The following is a 19,663-nucleotide window of genomic DNA, read 5'->3' as shown; positions in this document are numbered from 1 at the left end:
TGTGGGGTTTAATTTTCAGTTTGCTGCATTTCATGTGAATAACAGACATGTAATTTGCCCTGATCCCTATTTGAAGGGGGAGGGGGGAGCACAGTCTCTTTCAGAGGATGTCATTTGGCATCCCCTTGTTCTTAGTATAGGAGAGTTAATCTCAAATGCATTATTTCTTAAATTCCTTCTGTCAGAGCTTTCTATAGGAATCTTGTTTCTGTTAAGATATAAATGAAACAGTGGAGATATTATTTGCTGTTAATAGTGCAGCTACAGTCCATGGCAAAACTGAAAGCGGGTTTTGTGAAATAGGGACAGGCAAAAATTGCTTCCTTATTCTGGTGCTTGAATTCACGTTTCCAGTTCTGTTTGCTGGTTTTGGTGTGCATGACTACTGCAGAGGAATAGCAGAGAGAGAGCACTGGATCGATGGACTGGTGTCTAAACTTCCACTATCGCTGCTTCTGAAATGTCAAATTTAAACAAAACAGGTAGGCGAAGGGTGGATCTTCTGCTAAGTATTGCTAATTTAATTATCAGCAAGTGAGTCTCAAAGTGCTCCGCTTCTCAGGAGCACTTCATGCTACTACGGGTAATACCAACAGGCATGCTGCTTCTGAGAAATGAACGAAAAACTGGGGAAAAGGCAAGCTAGCCAGATTGAAAATGTGGAGGGATTAATAATTCTGAGTAAATATGGGTCATTACGTGCATTCTTATATTTGCTGAGAGGGATGAGGTGGATTTAGAATACTGCTGGCTATTATATGAGAGGGGGTTTCTGTTCCAATTGCAGATCCAGGGGATGGTTTGTTTCAAATTGTGGTGCTTTGTGTCAAACTGGGGTGTTAGGCATGTAGCTGTGCCAGAACAACTTGTATAAATTATCAGGAGTCGGACTCAATGATCCTTGTGAGTCACTTCCAACTCGGGATATTTTATGATTAAACACAGGGAGTTTTAATTTCTATTTAATTACTGAGAAATAAGCTTGCAGGGCTGTTTTTGTTAGCAACTGCCAAGGCTCAATTTTCTTCTCATCTGTCACCATTTCTTGAGCATGTTCATGGTGACACTATTGAAAACACTTTGTGCTCAGAGCTTCCAAAGGGACAGAGGTGATATCCCCTTCTGCGGTGCTGTTCTTTCCTCTTCCTCCTTGAGTGCTCTGTGGGATATCTTTATTTTCCTAGTCAGAAAAGGGGAGAGAATGAAAGCAGGAGAGAGATCTCAGATCCTTCTATTCTCAGTTCTTGGAAACTTTCTTAATTTCTGAGGAAAACAATGTCATCTTGGGGAATTCCTTGGTCAGTCCATCACAGGGAGAAAAGGTAGGGAGATAGGAAGAAGGATGGATGAACTGAAAAGAGGGGATGGATGTTGGATGTGGTTGCAGGACCCAATTCTCTATTTGGCTTAAAGACTGAAGATAGCTGTGAGCAATTCTGGTTTTCAGTACGCAAATGGGGATGAGAGCATCTCCTGTCCTGTAGACGTGTTACAAGTATAGGAAGTTGCTGACCTGGTCAGGATGTTACAGTAGGGGTCTGAAGCCAGCACTGCCTCTGTATTGCCCTGGGTCCACGTGTGCTAGCAGGCTCTCCCTGATGGACTGGATCCCCTGGAGGATCCCTCTGAGAGGTTCTCCTGGTTTGCTTTTATGTAGGGGAAATGTGGGAAGAAGATGACAGTCTTCTTAGTCCTCTTCCATGTGGTCCTATGTGAAAGCTTTATCTGAAAGGAGGAAAGCAAGGCCGGTCAGTGCTATGCTTGTTTGCCATGGTCTTGTCAGAGCCATAGTACTGCAATGGGAAGGGACGTACTGCTGGGTGAGAGCTTTGCATCCTGCAGAGCTGTTTGCTGTTGACATGAGGCCCTTTATAACCCACAAAGGGTTGAGAACAGCTCTGAGGAAACAAATCGTTGGTTGGGTCTAGTCAGAAAGCAGTGTTATTTCATTATGACTCTGGGATGTTTCTTCTTTGCTTGTTCTTTGGAAATGCTATTTCTTAGTTTTGTTATTTTGTTCTTATTTTTGTTTTACAGAAAATTGATATACTATATGGCATATAGCAGTAGACAGATTTTATTAGCCTGTGCTACAGCAGAGGCACCCCAGGGGATGGGGTGCAAGGTGTGTCAACCTAACTAAATTTTACCCTATTCTGAATTCATTTTTAAAGTCAGTATACTGAGTTTAGTACACAGTTTAATTTGCATGAATTTTCTTGTTGTAAGGCCATGATAGCCCTTCTGAAAGTTTCTCTTTTCTTTTCAGGATTGTGGGGTGGACTTGGGGACTTTTGGCCAGGGAATTCCTTCAGAATGACAGAAAAATTGAGGTTGGACAGGATCCCTGGAGGCCACGTAGCTCAAAGCAAGGTCGTCTTTAGAGTTGAAATAGGTTTCTCAGAAACTTGTCCATCTGACTTTTGGACATTTCCAAGGGTGGAGAGTGCCCAGCCTCGCTCTTGTGGTGATTTTATTTTTCCCTTGTGTTGATCTGGAAGTTCCCTTGCTGCAGCATCCCTTTGCTGTGCAAAGCTTCAGTAGACATTCAGTCCTCTATAATAAACATTAGTGGCCTTTAAAAACTGAAATAAATCATAGAATCATTTAGGTTGAAAAAGACCTCTAAGATCATTTAGTCCAATCTTCTACCTAGTGCTGCCAAGTCCATTAAACCATGTCACTAAGCTCTACATCTACAAACCTTTTGAAGACCTCTGGGGATGGTGACCAAAGTACTTCCCCCCATGCAGCTTGTTTCAATACTTCACAACCCTTTCAGTGGAGAAATTTTTCCTAATATCAAACCTAAACCTCCCCTGGCGCAACTTAAGACCATTTCATCTGTCTTATCACTTGGTGTCTAGGAGAAGAGACTGCTCCCCACCACACTATGGCCTCCTTTAAGGTGACTGTAGACCACAATGAGGTCTCCCCTGAGCCTCCTTTTCTGCATGCTAAAGGTGGTCACTTTAATCACTTCCAACATGGTCAGTTTAATCAGGGCAGGTGGAAGTACTTTGGGAAGCACTTCCCCTTAAACTAGGGAAACTACTGTGGATTATGGGGGAAGACATCAGGGCACTCCACAGAGGAAGCGAAAGTGAAATGCGTTGTGCTGTAGAGTCAGGAGGTTGTGCCTCAGAATGATCGAGAAGATCTAATCCAGTTCATCCGTGAGATGAAGCCAACTCTCTAAGCAGAGTGAAGGACAATGACTTATGGTGTCCTCCACGTGAGGAAATCAGTAGATCACTGGTGGAGGAACTGTCTTTCTCGTGCCATGACCCCGTGCAGTTTACACCACACTAAAATCCCCAGGCCAACGCCTATGTTCTGAGGGCCTGGAGGCTCAACTGCAGGTTGACTTTGCAAGACCTCTGTCAGTGACAACTCAAGAAAACAAATGCATCTTAGCAGCAGTTGATCCTTTTAGCCACTGGGCAGCAGCAGGAGCCAAGGGGAGGCCAGGAAGCTCATCCCAGTACCACAGCTGCCAGCAGAGACAAGGCCGGGTCTGAGGGCAAGGGGAGAGGCAGGCCCAGGGGATGAGGTGCAAGGGTGGATGCTTCAAGCTTCTGTAGAGCACCTCGACACTGTCACTGGAAGTATTGAGCTGGTGTTTTCTAGGACATGTTTCCAGGCTTTTAAAAGGAAATGCTTGTCTTCACTCTGTCAGTATGACTTTGCTGTTCTTTTGGCTTTTTCTGAGTTTAACTTGTGGTCAGTCTCAAAGGATCCTGTGAGGTCAAATGATCTCTTAGAGGAAAATACCCACCAGCAGGGAAGTTCAAGCTCAAAGTTTGTTCTTTCCCCTCTTGGCTTCACGTGATGGATGGGAGATTTTGTCTCTCATCATTACCATGGGAGCCTAGTATGTTTATGTGGTTTGCGTGTGTTTGTTTTTCCTCAAATACTTCTGTAGCTGCTGTTTCTCGGGTACTTGCTGAAGCATCAAATACTCAGAACTTTTACTCAGTCTTCCATTGGCAGGGCTTTTCTCTTCCAAATGCAGCCCTGTTGCATTTCTGTTGTGTGCAGAAGACACAAAGCCTTCAAAAACAGAAGAGCAGTAGCTCATAGTGCTTTTTAAAGACGCTGCTTTTTATAAACCTTCATTTCATGGAGTCTGTGGAGTTGTAGTAACTGAAGATCAGCTCCACTGAGCTCCACTTAGTCATCTAACTCAGAGTAAGCATATCTATTTACTTCTCAGTTAATATGACAGGTATTTGTTGATTTTAAGCACTAAGCAAGGCTTTTGTTTTACTTGAGACAATGAACTATGATTTCTCTTAATGAACGAACAGCAATTTGTTACTCTTTTAACATGCATCTTCTTTGTACTTGGCACAAAGAAAATATGGAAACTTTGTGTTCCAAGAATCTTAAGCAATTTTCCTTTTTCCCTTAAAGCACAAGCTTCAGAGAAAGAGCTGTTAGTCTTTGGATTTAAAAGCTAGCAAACCAACGCCTCAAAACAGAGTTAACATTCAGGTTAGGCAGTTTCAGAATCTAATGTTTGTTGTTTTTTGGGGGAGGGGTTGTTGTGTCCCCCCCCTGTTTTTTGTTTTCCCCAGATGAGACACTGGAAAAAAAAAATCCAAGAAACAATACCTTCATTGATTTCATTTTGCATAGTCAGTTTACATCAAAAATAACTTACAGGGCCAGAAGTTTATTTAGGAGAACTTGATTAGTCATTACAGCATTGTACCAAATTCTGAGATTAGATAATGAATGGATGCTTAATTTGAGACCTAAAAGAGGTGAAAATGCATCTCTGAAGCAGAGGAGGGGCAGAAGAATACTTCCTGCCAAAGCCTGAGCGTGCTGCCTCCAAAATGCTGGATGTGAGCAGCAGAGCTGCCTGTGTGGCATTAAAGGATTCTTTAGCTGCCTGTGAGACATACTGAACCATGTCCTTCCTCTCCATTGCCAGAAGCAGTTAGTATTAGCACTGCTTGAGAGGGACGTGATGGCTTTCATCTTTTTAAGGGCTCCAGGCAGTAAGGCACAGCAGTTCCAGAGCTGCTCCATCACCACTTCAGGGATGTCTGGGGAGATGGGACAGCCGCTTTGGTTACCAACTGGTCAGCCCCTTCTTTGTAAGTCATCTGTAGTCCTGAGTACTGGGAGCCTGACAAACCCCTGCAGTTAAACACACATTAGCTGGAAAGTGTACTCAGCACCACGTAAGCTGCTTGGTGAATGCATGGTTCCTCCTTCAGGCTGTCAGATCCATGAAGTTCTTTACATCCCCTTTCAAACCATTAGCTTGTAACTGTACAGCTCCATGGCGAAGTGTGTTCATGTCTGAGTACTATCAAATTCATTGTTTGTTAGAAGTGGTTCAATCCACCCTCAGTTTTGCTGAAACCCCTGTGGTTGTTATCACAGCGTTAAGGTGCAGCACTGAACTTTGAATCCCGTTTCCAGTTTTCAAGGAAAACACTGTCTGGGATCATACTGCGTCAGTGCAGGTTGGTAATTCTCTTTGAGCAGGTGAACTTCTCTTCAAAATAGGTGTGTACAACTAGCTTCTACCACTTTGCTGTTTTATAACTGTGATTTCCATTTTCAATCAAGAGCAAAAGTACACCTTGTTTAATATCCTGTTTCCAAAATACCATGCAAAAACAGTGTCCTGTTTAGTAGAGTTTGGAGATACTCGTGCAGCTGATTCTGCAAGTGTTCCCTTTTCATTTAAAGCTTTTGGATATGCTTTGAGATGTGTGCTTTTCTGCAGGGAGAATCTTGAAAGTAGAGGATTTCAGTAGTGAAGAGTCCTCAGTTTGGTTGCTTGGGAAGATCTGTGCTTTAGGGTATGTGCCTAAGCTGATTGCACCACCAGTTTTTAAGCTATGCTAAAGATGCCTTGTAATTTGCATGCAGTTCTTCTATTTAGAGTTGTTCTTTCTAGTTTCTCTATTGGTAAGACTTTTTTTTTTTTTTTTTCCCCCCTCTCTTTACAAGGCTTTAGTACTTAAAAACCAAAATTCCCATAATAATTTTCTCAGCCAACTGTGTGTAATAAGATTTAATGCCCTAAGTCTAACATTTATATTTTTTAATTCCATGGAGGCTTGCTTGATAAAGCACTGAGTGAGACACATCTGGGTCAATCACCTTCTTAGTGCTTGAGTACTTGGTAGGGGAACGTTCTTCTCTGATGCACAGTCTGTATCTAATAGTTCTGTTTAAAAAAATCCTTTTCTTTTTGCAGAAATTGCTCCTTGGAGATAACTTTAAGTACATCTAATGCTTCAGAAATATTTTTATACTATATCTTCAGTACAGTTTGCAATATTAAGGACTTAATGCCGCAGGTTTGGCAATATCTGTTAACCCTATTTTGGGGGCATGGTTCCTAGCAGTTGGAAACTATCCTGCAAGAAGAGAAGAAGATTTATCAGCAGGCAGAAGATCAGTTCATTGGCTTTCTTCAGGACAACCTGGAAAGGGGATGAGAGGAACGTGACTGTTGCATTAGCAATGACATGTCATATACACCATGTGAAGTTTTGCTTTTAGGTAGTGGGTTCATGTGACAGTCGTGCTGTCCTTTGTCTCTGTAAGTCCTCTGCTGCTGGCAAAAAGTGATGCTATGAGGCGGCTGTGTGGAATGATTCAAAGTTCCTTGTCTCAGTTTAGTAAGGGAATAATTATCATAACCTGAAATAGCACAAAGAATGTCTCTTTGTCACCAAAAGAGACTAGGTGTGTGTAAGTATTGTATAGAACAAAAGCACGTGAAAACAAATCAGATTGTAACTGGTAATTCTTTCTTGCAACACTTGCAACATCTTTTTTTTTTTTTTTTTTTTTCTTTTTGCCCAGCTTCATATTTGATTTATCTTGGTTTGATTTTCCTCAAATACAAAGAAATATTAGATCTTGCCGATCCCTAGGTTGACTTCCTAATTATTACATAGTCTTCCTCTTGTTACAGATTAGCTAGTGTTTGATCAGGCTTGTAAGCTGACCTTAAAGCTGATTTTCTGAGAAGCTCCAGGACAATGGAGTACGTGCGTCAAGTAGGTGTGACTGAAGACACAGGAGGAAGAAGCAGGACTTTTTAACATTCCCAGTACCTTGTGAGTACTTCTGTTATACACGGAAGAGAGGAGAGATTTCCTCTGATGTTTGTACTTTGAGGTGATATTATTTAGGCAAACTAAGACTAGGAATTCTGCTGCCTTCTGGAAAAGGGTGGTAGAAGAAAAAAGAAAAGAACAAAGGCAATAACATCCTTTGACATGTGTAATAAGGTCTCAAGTCCAAATGTTTTAGAGAAGCATTTGAAGCAAATCAAAATCTTGGTTGGTTGTCAAAATATGCTTTTGACTAGCTATTTCACAGTCAGAACAAAGAAAATGGGGACTGCTATACCTCTTGTCCTCTCATGCCAGCACTGCATTTGCAGTACCCCTCAGCCATTTTGTTCCAAAGAAAGATCAGTGGTTAATCTCCATACATGGAAACCAGACCATCAACCTCAGAATTTTGTTGGTAGTTGGGTGCCAAAGCTTCGTCTCTGTGATCTCAAAGAAGCACCAGATGGACAGTTTTTTCTTGGTTTTTGTTTTTGTTTTTTCTCCTGTAACTGTGATTACAGGAAGCAGGAATTGCTTGAATAAAGCAGGTTTGGTAGGCACCTACATATTATAAAGATGTCTTAGTTCTCTGTTGTTTCACACGTAGTAAGTTCATGTCCTCTGATTTTAAATAGACAAATTGCATCCTTTCAGGATTAAGATATGTTTTTTCTAAGTAGTAGTGTTCTTCAAATATGATTAAAAAAGAATTCTCTAGTTTCATTTCAATGGAATCATTTAAATATTACTAAAACTAGGGATTATGGAAGTTCTGCAGAAATATTACAGGCTCTGTTAAAGTTCCCAATGGTCAGAAATACGTGAGCTTATAATAGAGAGAACATCATCCCTAAGACTTCAGATTTGCTTTGACAGTTCCACTTCCAAGTCTTGACTCAATTAAATCCTTACTTAAGATTGAAAGTGTATGGAATTACAGACTAGCCTATTGCTCCAGCGGGCTCTATATATAGCCGTGCTATTGCATGCATACTGTAGCAATAGTGTATGCTGTCCTACTGCGTCCTCTCATGGTAAGGCACTTTAAATTGTGCTCCTTTAACGTAAAGGGACAAAATAAGCTGGTGTTAACCGTGCCATGGGGGTGGAAAGCATGATTCAATTAAAAGAAAAAATATCTCAACTTGAAGATTGGTTTTGTGTATTAGGGCTGTTGAAAGGGAATTCTCATTTCTGACTGGGAAAGGAAATAGGAGCTGTAGTTTTTCTGTAGGCTGTTAAGCTTTTACATTAAAATTCTTACATACCAGTGTCATTTGAAATATTTATTGGAAATCCAATGCCATATGAAGCTACTCAGAGCGTTTTATTTCTATTTGGGCTAGCAATTGGGATGCTGGTGCAGGCGAAGAATTTGTATTTCCTGCTTCCTTGGGATATTTTAGTTCACCAGAAGAACAATCTGGCAGAGTGCAGTGTGTTATTCAGGTGGTAATTTCCTTCCCAACTGCACTTTGAGAGTTGTGATTTGCATGGAAATTTTGGGGAATTAATCACTTGCATTTTCTGTTTTTTCTTGTTTTGATGATAGTGTAGTCAAATAAAACAGGTAGTTTGGACTGGTGAGATGTTGATACTTTTTTATGGACACTGGTGTGAAGTACCTGTAATTAGCCCAACGTGGCTACAAATAGTGCATAGATCAGATTAACTTGGTCAGCAGCTTTTCAGGTTGGGCATACCTAGTGGTAGAGCTTGCAGGCATCATGACTATTCAACAGCACCTTGTCAAATTCCATTTTAGATCTGGAGAGCTCTCCTTGCATGATGATAGTCTTTTTAGACCTCTTCCACATGGCATGACATGAAACTATCTTCACCAGCCCTGCTGCTCTGTCCCTTCCTGCTTTGGGGGCCACACAAAGGAGCTGACTCTTAGGGCTGGTGGTTGAAGGGGGGAAGAAGAAGAGAAAAGGATGAGGCAATGAAAAACTTGCCTTGAGGCTGTGGGAGATGAAGGAACCCTTCTGAAAGCCATTATCTTGTATTTATAATTTCCAGATGGAAGGGTGCTTTACTAAAGAGATTTGTCAAATGAAGTCCCCCTTCACAAAACACATGCAACCATTTGGGTGGGTGGGCCATTCCAGAAGAGATGTGAAACAAAACTGGTTGGGAACAAGACGTATTTCTTCAATTTAAGGCACGCATTTAGTAGCGAAGACATCATCGCATTTTCAGGAAAATGTTGTTGACTCAGCAAGAAAGAAGAGGCAGGAAAATGATTTGTAGTTTGCTTTATGATGTGTTACTGGGGTTTGTGTTGAAAGGCATAATTGTGTCCACATGTGTATAAAAGTACAAACAGGTTGGCTGTCGAGCTACTACAAAGTAATGGACATAGGATTTTACTCAAAGCTACTCAAAGGGTGTTGTAATTCCAGCTGGCTCAGTGGGAATTGGATTAAACCCATTACAAGAGGCTAATGAGTCCTGCTAGGAGACCCTCTTCAGCGTAATGTCGATGCGGTTTTCTCAAATGCAACTCCAGTGTTGTGTTCTGTGAAAATGGTTTTGCTCCATCTTCTCTGACTGAGTCTGAATGAGATAAGCTTCAGTTTGTTCAGAAAAGAAAGGAGGCTTTTAACCAATAAGTGAAAATCTTGACCTGAGTGACATTGATTGTTTTCTTAGGTCTGTATTTCTTCAGGGCTTTCTGGCACCAGCTCAAGCACGAGTTATCTTTTTGCCCTCATGCTCAAACTATTAAATAGTAATCCTATAGTTGCCTGTGATAACGTGGGGTCAGGCCTCTCTAAGCCATCTTCCTCCATCATAAAGAGAAGACTATGAAAGCAAGATTTCAAATTGAGTTGCAAGGTGATTTTTTAAACGCATTTTATGAAGAGAAACATCCTTTTCTGTATGTGCGTGTGTATATATGTGTGTATATATATATATATATATATATATATAAGAACCTCATATGTAACTTATCCCTCTACATTAGTAAGATGACATCTGTCTTCTAGACACAATTTCAATGCTAGAACTTGTGTTGTTTTTATTTATTTATTTATTTATTTTAAAAGAACCTCCAGGTGCTGGCTTAGGAAAAAAATCTTTGCACATTCTAGCTATTGTGTGCGTTCGGTTTAAAAAAATAAATAATAATAATAATAATAAAAAAACTAATTAAAAAAAAATAGCAGCAATGACTTTGCAGAGTCTTATTTTACTGTTCATTAGTAGCCACAATACCAGATGCATTATAAATCTTGCGGCCTTCATTTTAAGCAGACTGTTGAGGAAAAACTCTAAATGAGCTCTTCAAGAAAGACTGGATATTCTAGCATGTTTTGGTACGAGTATCTCTTTTCAGCTATGAATTTTACATATAGAAAAACAGACACTCTCTTGGGTCTCTGTTTTGAAAATATTGTGTGAGACAGTCAAGGTAAAACAGGGTAAATGTTGGGCTGTGAGGATGCTGTTTCATGTAAGTATACATAGAGTCTGAGCCTATAAGAATTCCTTAAAAAACAGATTTTCAGTAACTATATTTTTATATGCACTTTATTAGCTTCTCTAAAATGGGGATTGCCCCTAAAGAATGTAGCAAGTGGCAAGTTCTCTATTTAAAGGGTATTTCCAAGAAGTATCTGTGTTAAGTTTGGAGGAGAGAGTTGGAGAGTGAAAAGCTGTTAAAAGTTTGGGTTTGTTCCCTCCCAAACTGAGATTTGGTATCTGTGCACTGAAGACTCTTCCTACAGCCATCATGCAGGAAGGATTAGGAAACATTGCTCGGGAACAGTTTTAGATATTTCACAGATTGCTTTTAAGAATATTCTGTATTTGGAAGCAGCTTGTGTTTGTATGCTATTTCCATCTTCTAAATTGACATCAATTTGCTTACCTACTCTGTTGCCAGTGTGCTAGACCAGTTTCTGAGAGATGCACTTGAAAAATGTGTTTCTTTTTGTGAGTGCTTTTCAAGAAAAAAACGAATCCTGGCATCTTAAAGAAAGCTTTATGCCAGTATTTCAACTCTTAAGGCCTGGGAAAGAGTAATGGATATGGGTGCAATGAAGGAATTACATTAAAGAAAGAAGGGCTTTTCTTTGTTTCAGTACGTAAATACCAGGAAGTCTGCAAACTGTTCTTACAATTATGATCAGTGACTTACAACAGCCTTCTATACTTGTGTGTCAAGGTGGTGGTGGTTGCAGTGACGGTGTTTGTTTTATCCTTTTTTTTTTTTTTTTTTTTTTTAAATAATCCAATCTAGCTCAAGGAAACATCAGAAATGATTATTGTTTACTTTCCAATCCTTATTGGCTGTTGATTTACTCTACCATCTTGATAGGATTGCACAAAGCAGTGCAAACAAGAATGAATGACAAATTCTGTATTTAATATTAAATCCAAAGGGCAACATTTCAGCATCAGCTTCCAGTGTGGCTTTTAAAGGCTGAGGAACCTTTTGTTAGTTATCATTCATGGAGATTCATGTTAGTGATGATCTGTTTAAACTAGGTACATAGTGTAGGAAGTCCAAAAATGAATCCTTCTTATATCCTATAAGAAAAAGAAACAAAACTTGCCCCAAGCAACTTTAAATCGAACTTCTGACTAACCGAAATGCTGAATTACAGCACTGAAACTATTCATTTTTCCTAGCTTGCAGTGCATAAAGATTACGAAGTGGTTGGGTGCAGAACTTAATGTTCTGTGCTGGCTTTGCAGCCCATACTGACCTCTGTAGCATGTCCAGGTTTTTTATGTTGCAGCTTGTCACACCAACTGTTTTAGTGGTGTTTAAGTAATGTTCTATGTAAACTGCAATCCCCTCACAGAGCTGCAACATGGATTAGGAAAAGCCTTCACTGAAACTTGCCTTTTCTTTTCTGGTGGGTGCTGCAGAAACATGGGAATTGTTGGATGCACTTTGGATACTACAGCATTAGCACATTTGGGGTGCTTCTGCTTTTGTGTTACATTTGTATTTGTATTTTTACATTTGTATCTGCATTGGTATTTTTTGGGTTCTGTCCTTCATCTGTAGAAGGGCAAGCTCCTTGTTGTCACAGCTAAATACATGATAAAACTTCTATTGTTTCGTAAAAGTGACTGCAGATTTTTTTTTCTTTTTTTTTTTTTAATCACCAACAAGGGTGGCTAACATGGATAACTGCTACTACTGCCTATTATTGTAACTTCAAGGTCACATCACTAAGTTCTGTTGTAATGAATGCCATCTATTGGTCAAGGTAACTTCTTGGATTATAAAGATTATTCATAAGAAGTCAAGTGGAAAAAAAGATATTGTGGTTGATAATATGGTGGATAAAATTCACAGCAGATGTGATAGAGAAGCATGAATAAATTCCCAGAGTCCTGATTTTGTATAAGCCTGTCTGTTTCCTTAATCTCATGCACGTTCTCTGTCCATGTCTCATTTTTGATGGTTACTGTTCATTCAAGTACTTAGCTTGCTCTCTATCCTTTGCCTCATGCTTTCATGGTTTTCTTCCTTAGCCCATCTCTGCTACTGGGTTCAAGTGCATCCTGTCAAGTTGTTGAACATAAACAGCTTGGGAGTTTCAAGAGTTGTACTTCCTCACTTTGTTTTATGCTATTTATCTCTCTCTCTCTTTTTTTTTTTTTTTTTTTTCCAAATTATTGAAAATCAGCTCTGATCTTAACACACAATCTGCTTCCTGAAGTGTGTCATGAAACCAGATGAGCCAGAGCAAGGTGGGGAAAGGCTGTGCTTTGGCAGAGAGCCACAACAGGATGGGCTTCGGGAAGGTTTTGGTCTGTAAGTGGGCACGCTATGCTGCTCCTGCTGCTGCAAGCATGCTGGCTCTTTGAAGTAAAACTGAGATTTAAACCAGGGGGAGGAAAATGCTGCACCGTCAGTGAAAGTGTGTGATCTCAAGTTTGTGGGCTGCCCTGGCGGGTTGCAAAAGCTGTTGCTTCTGCCAGGGAGAGCAGTGAGGCAACCAAAGCAATTTGCATCTCTGTGTGGCGTGAGTCAGGACAGCAACGTGACTGATCATGCAGGCATGACAGGAAGCAGGAATCCTTGTGTCTGGTAGACATAAAACATAGTTTTCCTGACTTATGAACATGTTGCCTATTTAAATATTACGTGTCATGTATTTACCTATGTACGCAACTCATACCTGTTTTATTACGGGCTTATGTGGCAGTAAGGAAAATTACTTCTGCATGTGACTGTAGACAGGATGGTGTATTACGCAGTGATTTATTTTTTTTTTTCCTTTTTCCTATCTCCCACCAAAAAAGTTGGTGTTGATCCTGTCATAGGTTATGTTCAGCTAAATGGGTTGTCCTGCAGAATTAGGGATTGGCTTTAGTTTCTTAACCACTGCTGCAGATGGGCTCTTTGTATTAACAAGCACTTGGAGTAAAAAATAAAATCTATTTTCTTTTGGAGAAGGGGGTCTTCTGGAAATGAGTTGGCCATCTGAGATGGGACTTGTAAAAGACCTGTTCCTAATTTTCTCCTTAAGACCTTAAGATGATGACATAGCTGCAGGTCTTGGAGAAATATGACTTGACAGCTAAATCTGCCCACTTATGGATTTGACAGCATGGTATGCAGAGGTCTTCTGATCCAGCAGCCATTCACCGGATGCAGAAAAATAGCTCTGATTAGAGCGTGACCTTGACAGTGATCACGGCTGCTCCTCTTGTCAGGCTGTCGGAAAGGGAACAGAGAAGTTCTGTTTCCCAGTATGACTTGTTGCTTATCTGGAAGAAATAGCTGAATGCTTTTTGGGGAACTGTTCTCAAATAGTTGCATTTTGCAGAACTGTACACGCATTGCTCATAGCAATGTAGGGCTCTCCCCTTAATTTCTGGCATTTGAAAGGTCTCTGTAAGAGCAAAGCCCATCCTTGAGGGCCAGAGCAGTGCTTCTGCTCAATCAGCTTGTACTTTAATGCAGATGATATTTATCCCTATACCTCATTTCTACTTACTTCTTTATGTAACAGTGGGTTAAAAAATGCTCAAAACCAAGGAATGAGAATACTCAGTTATTCTTTCATTGCTTTTCAATGAGGCTCAAAAGAACAGAAGATAATTAATATTTAGGAATCACATTAGTAAAACTTTGTTTTCTTTTGAGAACATAGTCATAGCTCAGTGAACAAGACAACTCTGTCACGTCTTTGAAATGGAGGTCTTTATCATGGTCAGCAGATTCAAGCAGTTAGCAAGATTTAGGTTTCTGCTTGAACTTCTGGGGGAAGTTCCTTGGCTCAGATACTGTGGTTGAAAACTGAGGTTCAGGAAAGTGTTACACTTGTCATTAACCTGAAATAGAAGAGTTAAGATAAAAGATTAGGCAAAGTTTTTCCACAGTGCATCCCATGTGGGGCTGAGTTTCCAGGCCTGCTAGGCCCATCCCGCAGCGCGGTGCTGCCTTGTGGTATCTAGGCCCTAGGCAAGGTTCTGGCAGGACCCTACCCTTTATTTGGCATGAGAAATGTCAGCTATGCTCCCTTTGTGTGGAATAATGAAGGTTATTCATCAATAAAATTTCCCTTTGGATGGTACAGCACCGATGCTTTCAGAGCTGTGTGCTGTTCCTTCCATAAAATCCACTGGGGAGTTGGTAGGTGCTGGAGTTTGGGAAGATCTACGTTGTGGGATGGTTTCAGTGAGGCTTGGCAAGCGGGATGCTAACATTTGTTCTGCTCCTTTTCATATAGGTTGAGAAGGTTTTAATAAAAAATGCATTTGGTATGTAAAATCTGACTGTTTAACATCACTCCTGAGGAATATTAGCTTCACAACGTCTGGTTCAGTGACATCCAGTACACCTTCCACGTGTCAGCAAATCTACATCACTTTTAATCTTTTATCAATATGCTGTTCAAAGAAAAGTTTGCCCCTGGCAAACACTTGAAACACTCCAAATATTTTCATGTTATTTTTGAAAGCTTAGACCAGTTTCTGTTTTTTTTTTTTTTTTTTTTTTTAATTAGTGCTGATTTTATTGTTCATGTCTGCTCTAAAATTTTATATAAAATGACTGCAATGCTTTTTTTTTTTTTCCCCCACAGATGAAATCATGCATCAGGATATCATTCCCCTCTATGCTGCGGATATTCAGGACCAGTTAAAGAAACAATTTGCTTACCTGTCAGGTAAGAAGTCTACGATGTTCCCTCATGTGGATACTGCTCAGCTGGGCCTGTTATGCCTCCATGGTTTCTGATGCCTCACGTAGGACAAATCTGTTCCTTATAAGAAACTGAAAATACAGACTACCAAGACTTGTTATTTAAGGATTTAAAAAAAGTGAAGGTATTTACTTCATAAGGCACAATGGAAATTTTAAATTATCAATCACTTTCAGCATCTAGGATAATGGGATGGAAATGAGGATAGGATAAAGAAATAAATGGGGAAAAAATGAATGAGGAAGTGTGGAGGAGCCTGGTACACAAACATGTAGTCAGTGCTAAGGGAGCTGTGCTTTCCAGTGGTCATGGCTGAGACAGGGCTTGCACCCTGATAGTGAGTTCCCCAATCTAACTGAGCCATTGTTAGGAATTGGAAATGCAGCATGGGTGCTGATGTAGCTGTGGTCTCATGGCCCTTATACTGCAGACTAAGCTGCTGTTGGCTCTGCCGTCAGCTTCAGTACTGAAACCTAAGCTAATACCTTGGACTTTACCAAAGCAATGTGTGAGCGAGCACCACTGTAGCACATTCCCCAGCAGTCCCAGTGCCAGGCTCAGACATGTGCAGCTCTGGAAGGGCTTTTCCTCTTGGCATCCCTGCATTCATTCTGCAAAGGAACTGGCTTTGTGGACTTAAAGCTGTCTCTAAAAGCAGCACAGCTGTGTTTACACAGCACAGCGTGTCTTTGCCCCTGGATTACCTGTGCCAGGTAAGCAATGTGTTTGTGCTGTGCAGGCATCAGTTGCTGAGCTTGGTCCCTCCAGATGCTGGGACCAACCGTGACTAATCCCTAACAGATAAAGGGAGATGCTCACTGATCAGGCTGAGACAGAGTCTGATAAGCTTCTGTGTTGTTGTGTTTTGTTTTCTTTTCTTGTCTTCCTGTCTGTAAAACTCTCACAGATGTGCAGCAGTGAACTTGTTGGAGTTACTGTCCTGCCCTCCCTCCAGTGCATGGAGAGGGATGAGCTTTGCAGAGCAGCCCTGCCTCCTTCAGTATGAAGGAGGTTAACCTTTCTAGTCTGAAGCTGGACTTTGACTGCTCTTTTGCCTTTGAATCCCTTCATGCATCAGATTAAGGGACACCTGGGAACGAAACAACATGCTGCTTTGTTTGATAAAACCTTTTTAAATCTCATTGTTACAGCAGCTGATCATTATTTATAACTTATTCCTGCCTCATAAGCTAAACTAAGCGTTGGAACTGTAGTAGTGGTTGTGTTTTCTATGGGATGATGGTAGCACGTGAAAATAAGACTATTTTGTTCATGAAGTTGGCTGTTCATGCTTCATTTGAGATGATGGTGTGTAAGCTACAATTCGTTTCTGGGATTTTTTTTGGCTCTCTAAGCTCTTACTTTTTATCCAGGGGCAGAAATTAGTGTGAAATAGTGTTATGCAAGAACCAGTCTATCTAGGCAACTCCAAATAAGCTTTATATTTTGACCCTCAGAAGTGAGTGGAAAACTGGTGATTTCAGTAGATGGCTGAAATCTCATTGAGTCCAATGGGAGATTCTTCATCCCCTGCTAGTCTTGAGTTCTCTACAGGCATCGTCAACACTCATTACATCTGCTGTGCAGTGGCGCTTAGTGAAGACAGCCGTTCCTTGTTCTATTTTATTCAGTTTGTATTTAAATCTCATATCTATTTTAAGTCTGTTTTGTTCGCCTGAAATAGTAGGACAGCTGCATTATTATGGGCTATAACTATATTCTTCGTTACACTGTATTATTATTGGGCAATTAGATTGTTATGCATTTTCATTTCACTTTGAAATTCAGTTCTTTTATCCTGCAGGACATTGAGGGTTTATTTTCGGTGCTGTACCAAGTAACGCTGTTATGGGTTCTGTGAACAAAAGAACAGAGTTAATATTTTGATACTCAATTTATATGCAATTTACCAATTTACTGATTATTGCAGTTGTTGTGCTTACAAGTAGCTTTGCTGGAATGCCACTTAAGGCCTTCCCTATGTGTGTGAAGGGGACATTTTTTTAATTAATAAGTTGCCTTTAAAATAGTATCTTAGGATGTGATACAAAACACGTTAAAATTGAAGTTTCTAGATTATGAATATATGTGGTAGATAGCTTCTTTGCAGGTGTGGTGAATCAATTAATGTCATATATAACGTTTCAATTTTTAGTGATTTTTTTTTTTCAACACCAATGCAACATATACTTGAGAATCACATCCGTGTTTCACTAACATGATATATCTAGGTCTTGTGGGACACTTGCTTAATAGTGAATGTAAACCAGTCTGCTTCAACAGCTGTAGATAGTAGCCCTTCCTGAGCTATTTTCTGTGTTTTGACCTAAAACAGGATCACCTGTTTGTCTGTCTCTTCCTCTCAAGGTACAAAGTATTCTGTGTGTCTCATTGTGTTAGATTATAATATAAATGCTCTGGGGACATCCAAGTTAGGCTTGGAACAAAACAATTTAAAACAAAACTTTATTTTAATTCTTAAGTTTTTCAGCAAGCATAGCCAAATGTAATGGCATCAAGGTTTCAGGGTTCTAGCTGCTCCTACAGATGCTGAAGGCTCCAGCTGTGGCTTGGCAATGTGTCTGCAGTTGTGTTCAGCTCACATGTAATAGGGGCAAGCTCTGGATGAGGTTTCAAATCATTCACAAAACAAGATTATAAACCCCAGTGTTAATATTTTACCTCAGGCCCAGTTGCTTACGTTTTTCCTTGGAGTTTCTTCCTTCTGTGGAACAAGGTCCTTAACTTTAAGAATTTTTGTTGCTTTTTGTTGCTGCTAAGCTACATTAGGTGTGCCCTTCCACATACCAAAGCAGACAGTCCTCTCTACATGGTTCACTGTTTCACCTGTCTAACACGTTCTTTATTTAGTTTGTATTCTTGTAACCATTTTTCCTGTATTGCAAAGTTTTTTTATTATTATTACTGTTTTATTTATTTACTTCTGCTCTAAAGGGACACTGGGAGCTCTATTCAAAAGTCTCTTCAAAAGTCTACCTTGCTTACAGTTGCTCATTTGCATTTTATATTTTCTTTCACAAATATTTTATTTTCTCTTTCCTGGCTTAGAAAGTTGCCGTATTACTTTCATACCCAACTTCATAACTATATGCAGTTGCCATATGCAGGTTTGTTAAAACAAATGGAGATGACCAAGAGCATACAGACAGGTGTATATGTTTATACGCATCTTAAATCATACAAGCTATGTGATGTGCAAATGACTCTTCTGGCCAGCACAAGTACTGAAACCAGCTGTTTCAGCTCACTTTGCTTTGAATGCCTCTTCATGCAATGCACAACTTCAAACAAAGTTATTTCCATTAAAGAAAAAATACATATGAGTTGCTATTTTTAATTCTTCATGCAACTTGCATTTTTGCATGTTTATTCATAGCTGGCTTTCCTGCAGTTGAAAAAAAGTTAGCATTGGTTCTAGCTTTTAGAAATGCTTAATCTTTGGCCCTTAAATTATCTTTGTAAATGATTTGCTTCTCCTTGCTCTCTATAACTTGGAATTCATCAGCAATGTCCTTGCTCTCTTGTATGGAAGTGACCTGGAAATATCTTACTGGTTAAACTGTTCTCTTTGTTGTATCTATGGGTCCTGAGTCTGTAAACTCTGAGAATTTCTAAGTGGATTCTGTGCTATACACATTGCAGCATTTATTTTTGAAATTTCAGTTTTGTTACCCATATAACACATTTATTGTAAGTGTCCTGTACTGACAGTGGAAGAGGCAAGAAACAGTAGTGGTTTGTCTCACTCAGGTGTTGACTGAACTGTGGTTTTATATTTAGTACAGTGAACTTTCTGTCTGTAGAAACTAAAAAAGAAAGAAAAAAAAAAAAACTGATTTCTAGCCCAGTATACTTACTACTGATCAGCCTGAGCAAAATGCAGCTTGTGAAGTAATGTAAAATTTCTGTCATTTCAAGGAAATAATACTTTTTTAATAAATACCTCAATTCTTTTTTTTTTTTTACCTTAACAAAGGATATGCAATGAAGCTTTTATCCACTACTTAATTGAAGTCTACTCTTAATTTCAGATACTTTGAGTACTCCAATTGAGTATATTCCTCAAGGAGAAAAGATAAATTCCTTTTCAGAAACATAAACATAGTATCTGAACCACAACAGCAGTAAAAAATAAAAATAAAAAATGTATTAAGGCTGTCTCTCATTCACACAAGTATCTAACTTTTGACGTCAGTGCAAACAAGATTACTTTTACACAAGCTGGATCTTTTGAACTGAAGTTGTTGATCATCATCGTTGTCAAATTGCTCAACTCTTGAGACTCGTGTGCCCATATTGATCAATATAAAAACCATATCTTTTAATCTGAGTGCCATTTCATTTGCATGACGGAGCTAAAATACA

At 39.7% G+C, this 19,663-nt stretch overlaps 1 protein-coding gene across 11 annotated transcripts in view; it reads left to right on the top strand.

The window, feature by feature from the left end:
* MCF2L (MCF.2 cell line derived transforming sequence like) overlaps nucleotides 1-19,663 on the top strand; it is a 147,019-nt gene that overhangs the window by 68,479 nt on the left and 58,877 nt on the right. For 10 of the 11 annotated variants that reach the window (XM_032187550.1, XM_032187499.1, XM_032187522.1 and 7 more), the window contains exon 2: nucleotides 15,158-15,241. In XM_032187550.1, the coding sequence (XP_032043441.1) occupies nucleotides 15,158-15,241 (84 nt within the window). Of the gene's footprint in view, nucleotides 1-415; nucleotides 483-15,157; nucleotides 15,242-19,663 lie in introns of those variants that run through there. The other variant, XM_032187514.1, reaches the window with a different exon arrangement.

The sequence above is a fragment of the Aythya fuligula genome, chromosome 1, assembly GCF_009819795.1.
Source record: "Aythya fuligula isolate bAytFul2 chromosome 1, bAytFul2.pri, whole genome shotgun sequence".
NCBI classification, from domain to species: domain Eukaryota; kingdom Metazoa; phylum Chordata; class Aves; order Anseriformes; family Anatidae; genus Aythya; species Aythya fuligula.
This window is presented reverse-complemented; position numbering and strand designations above follow the sequence as displayed.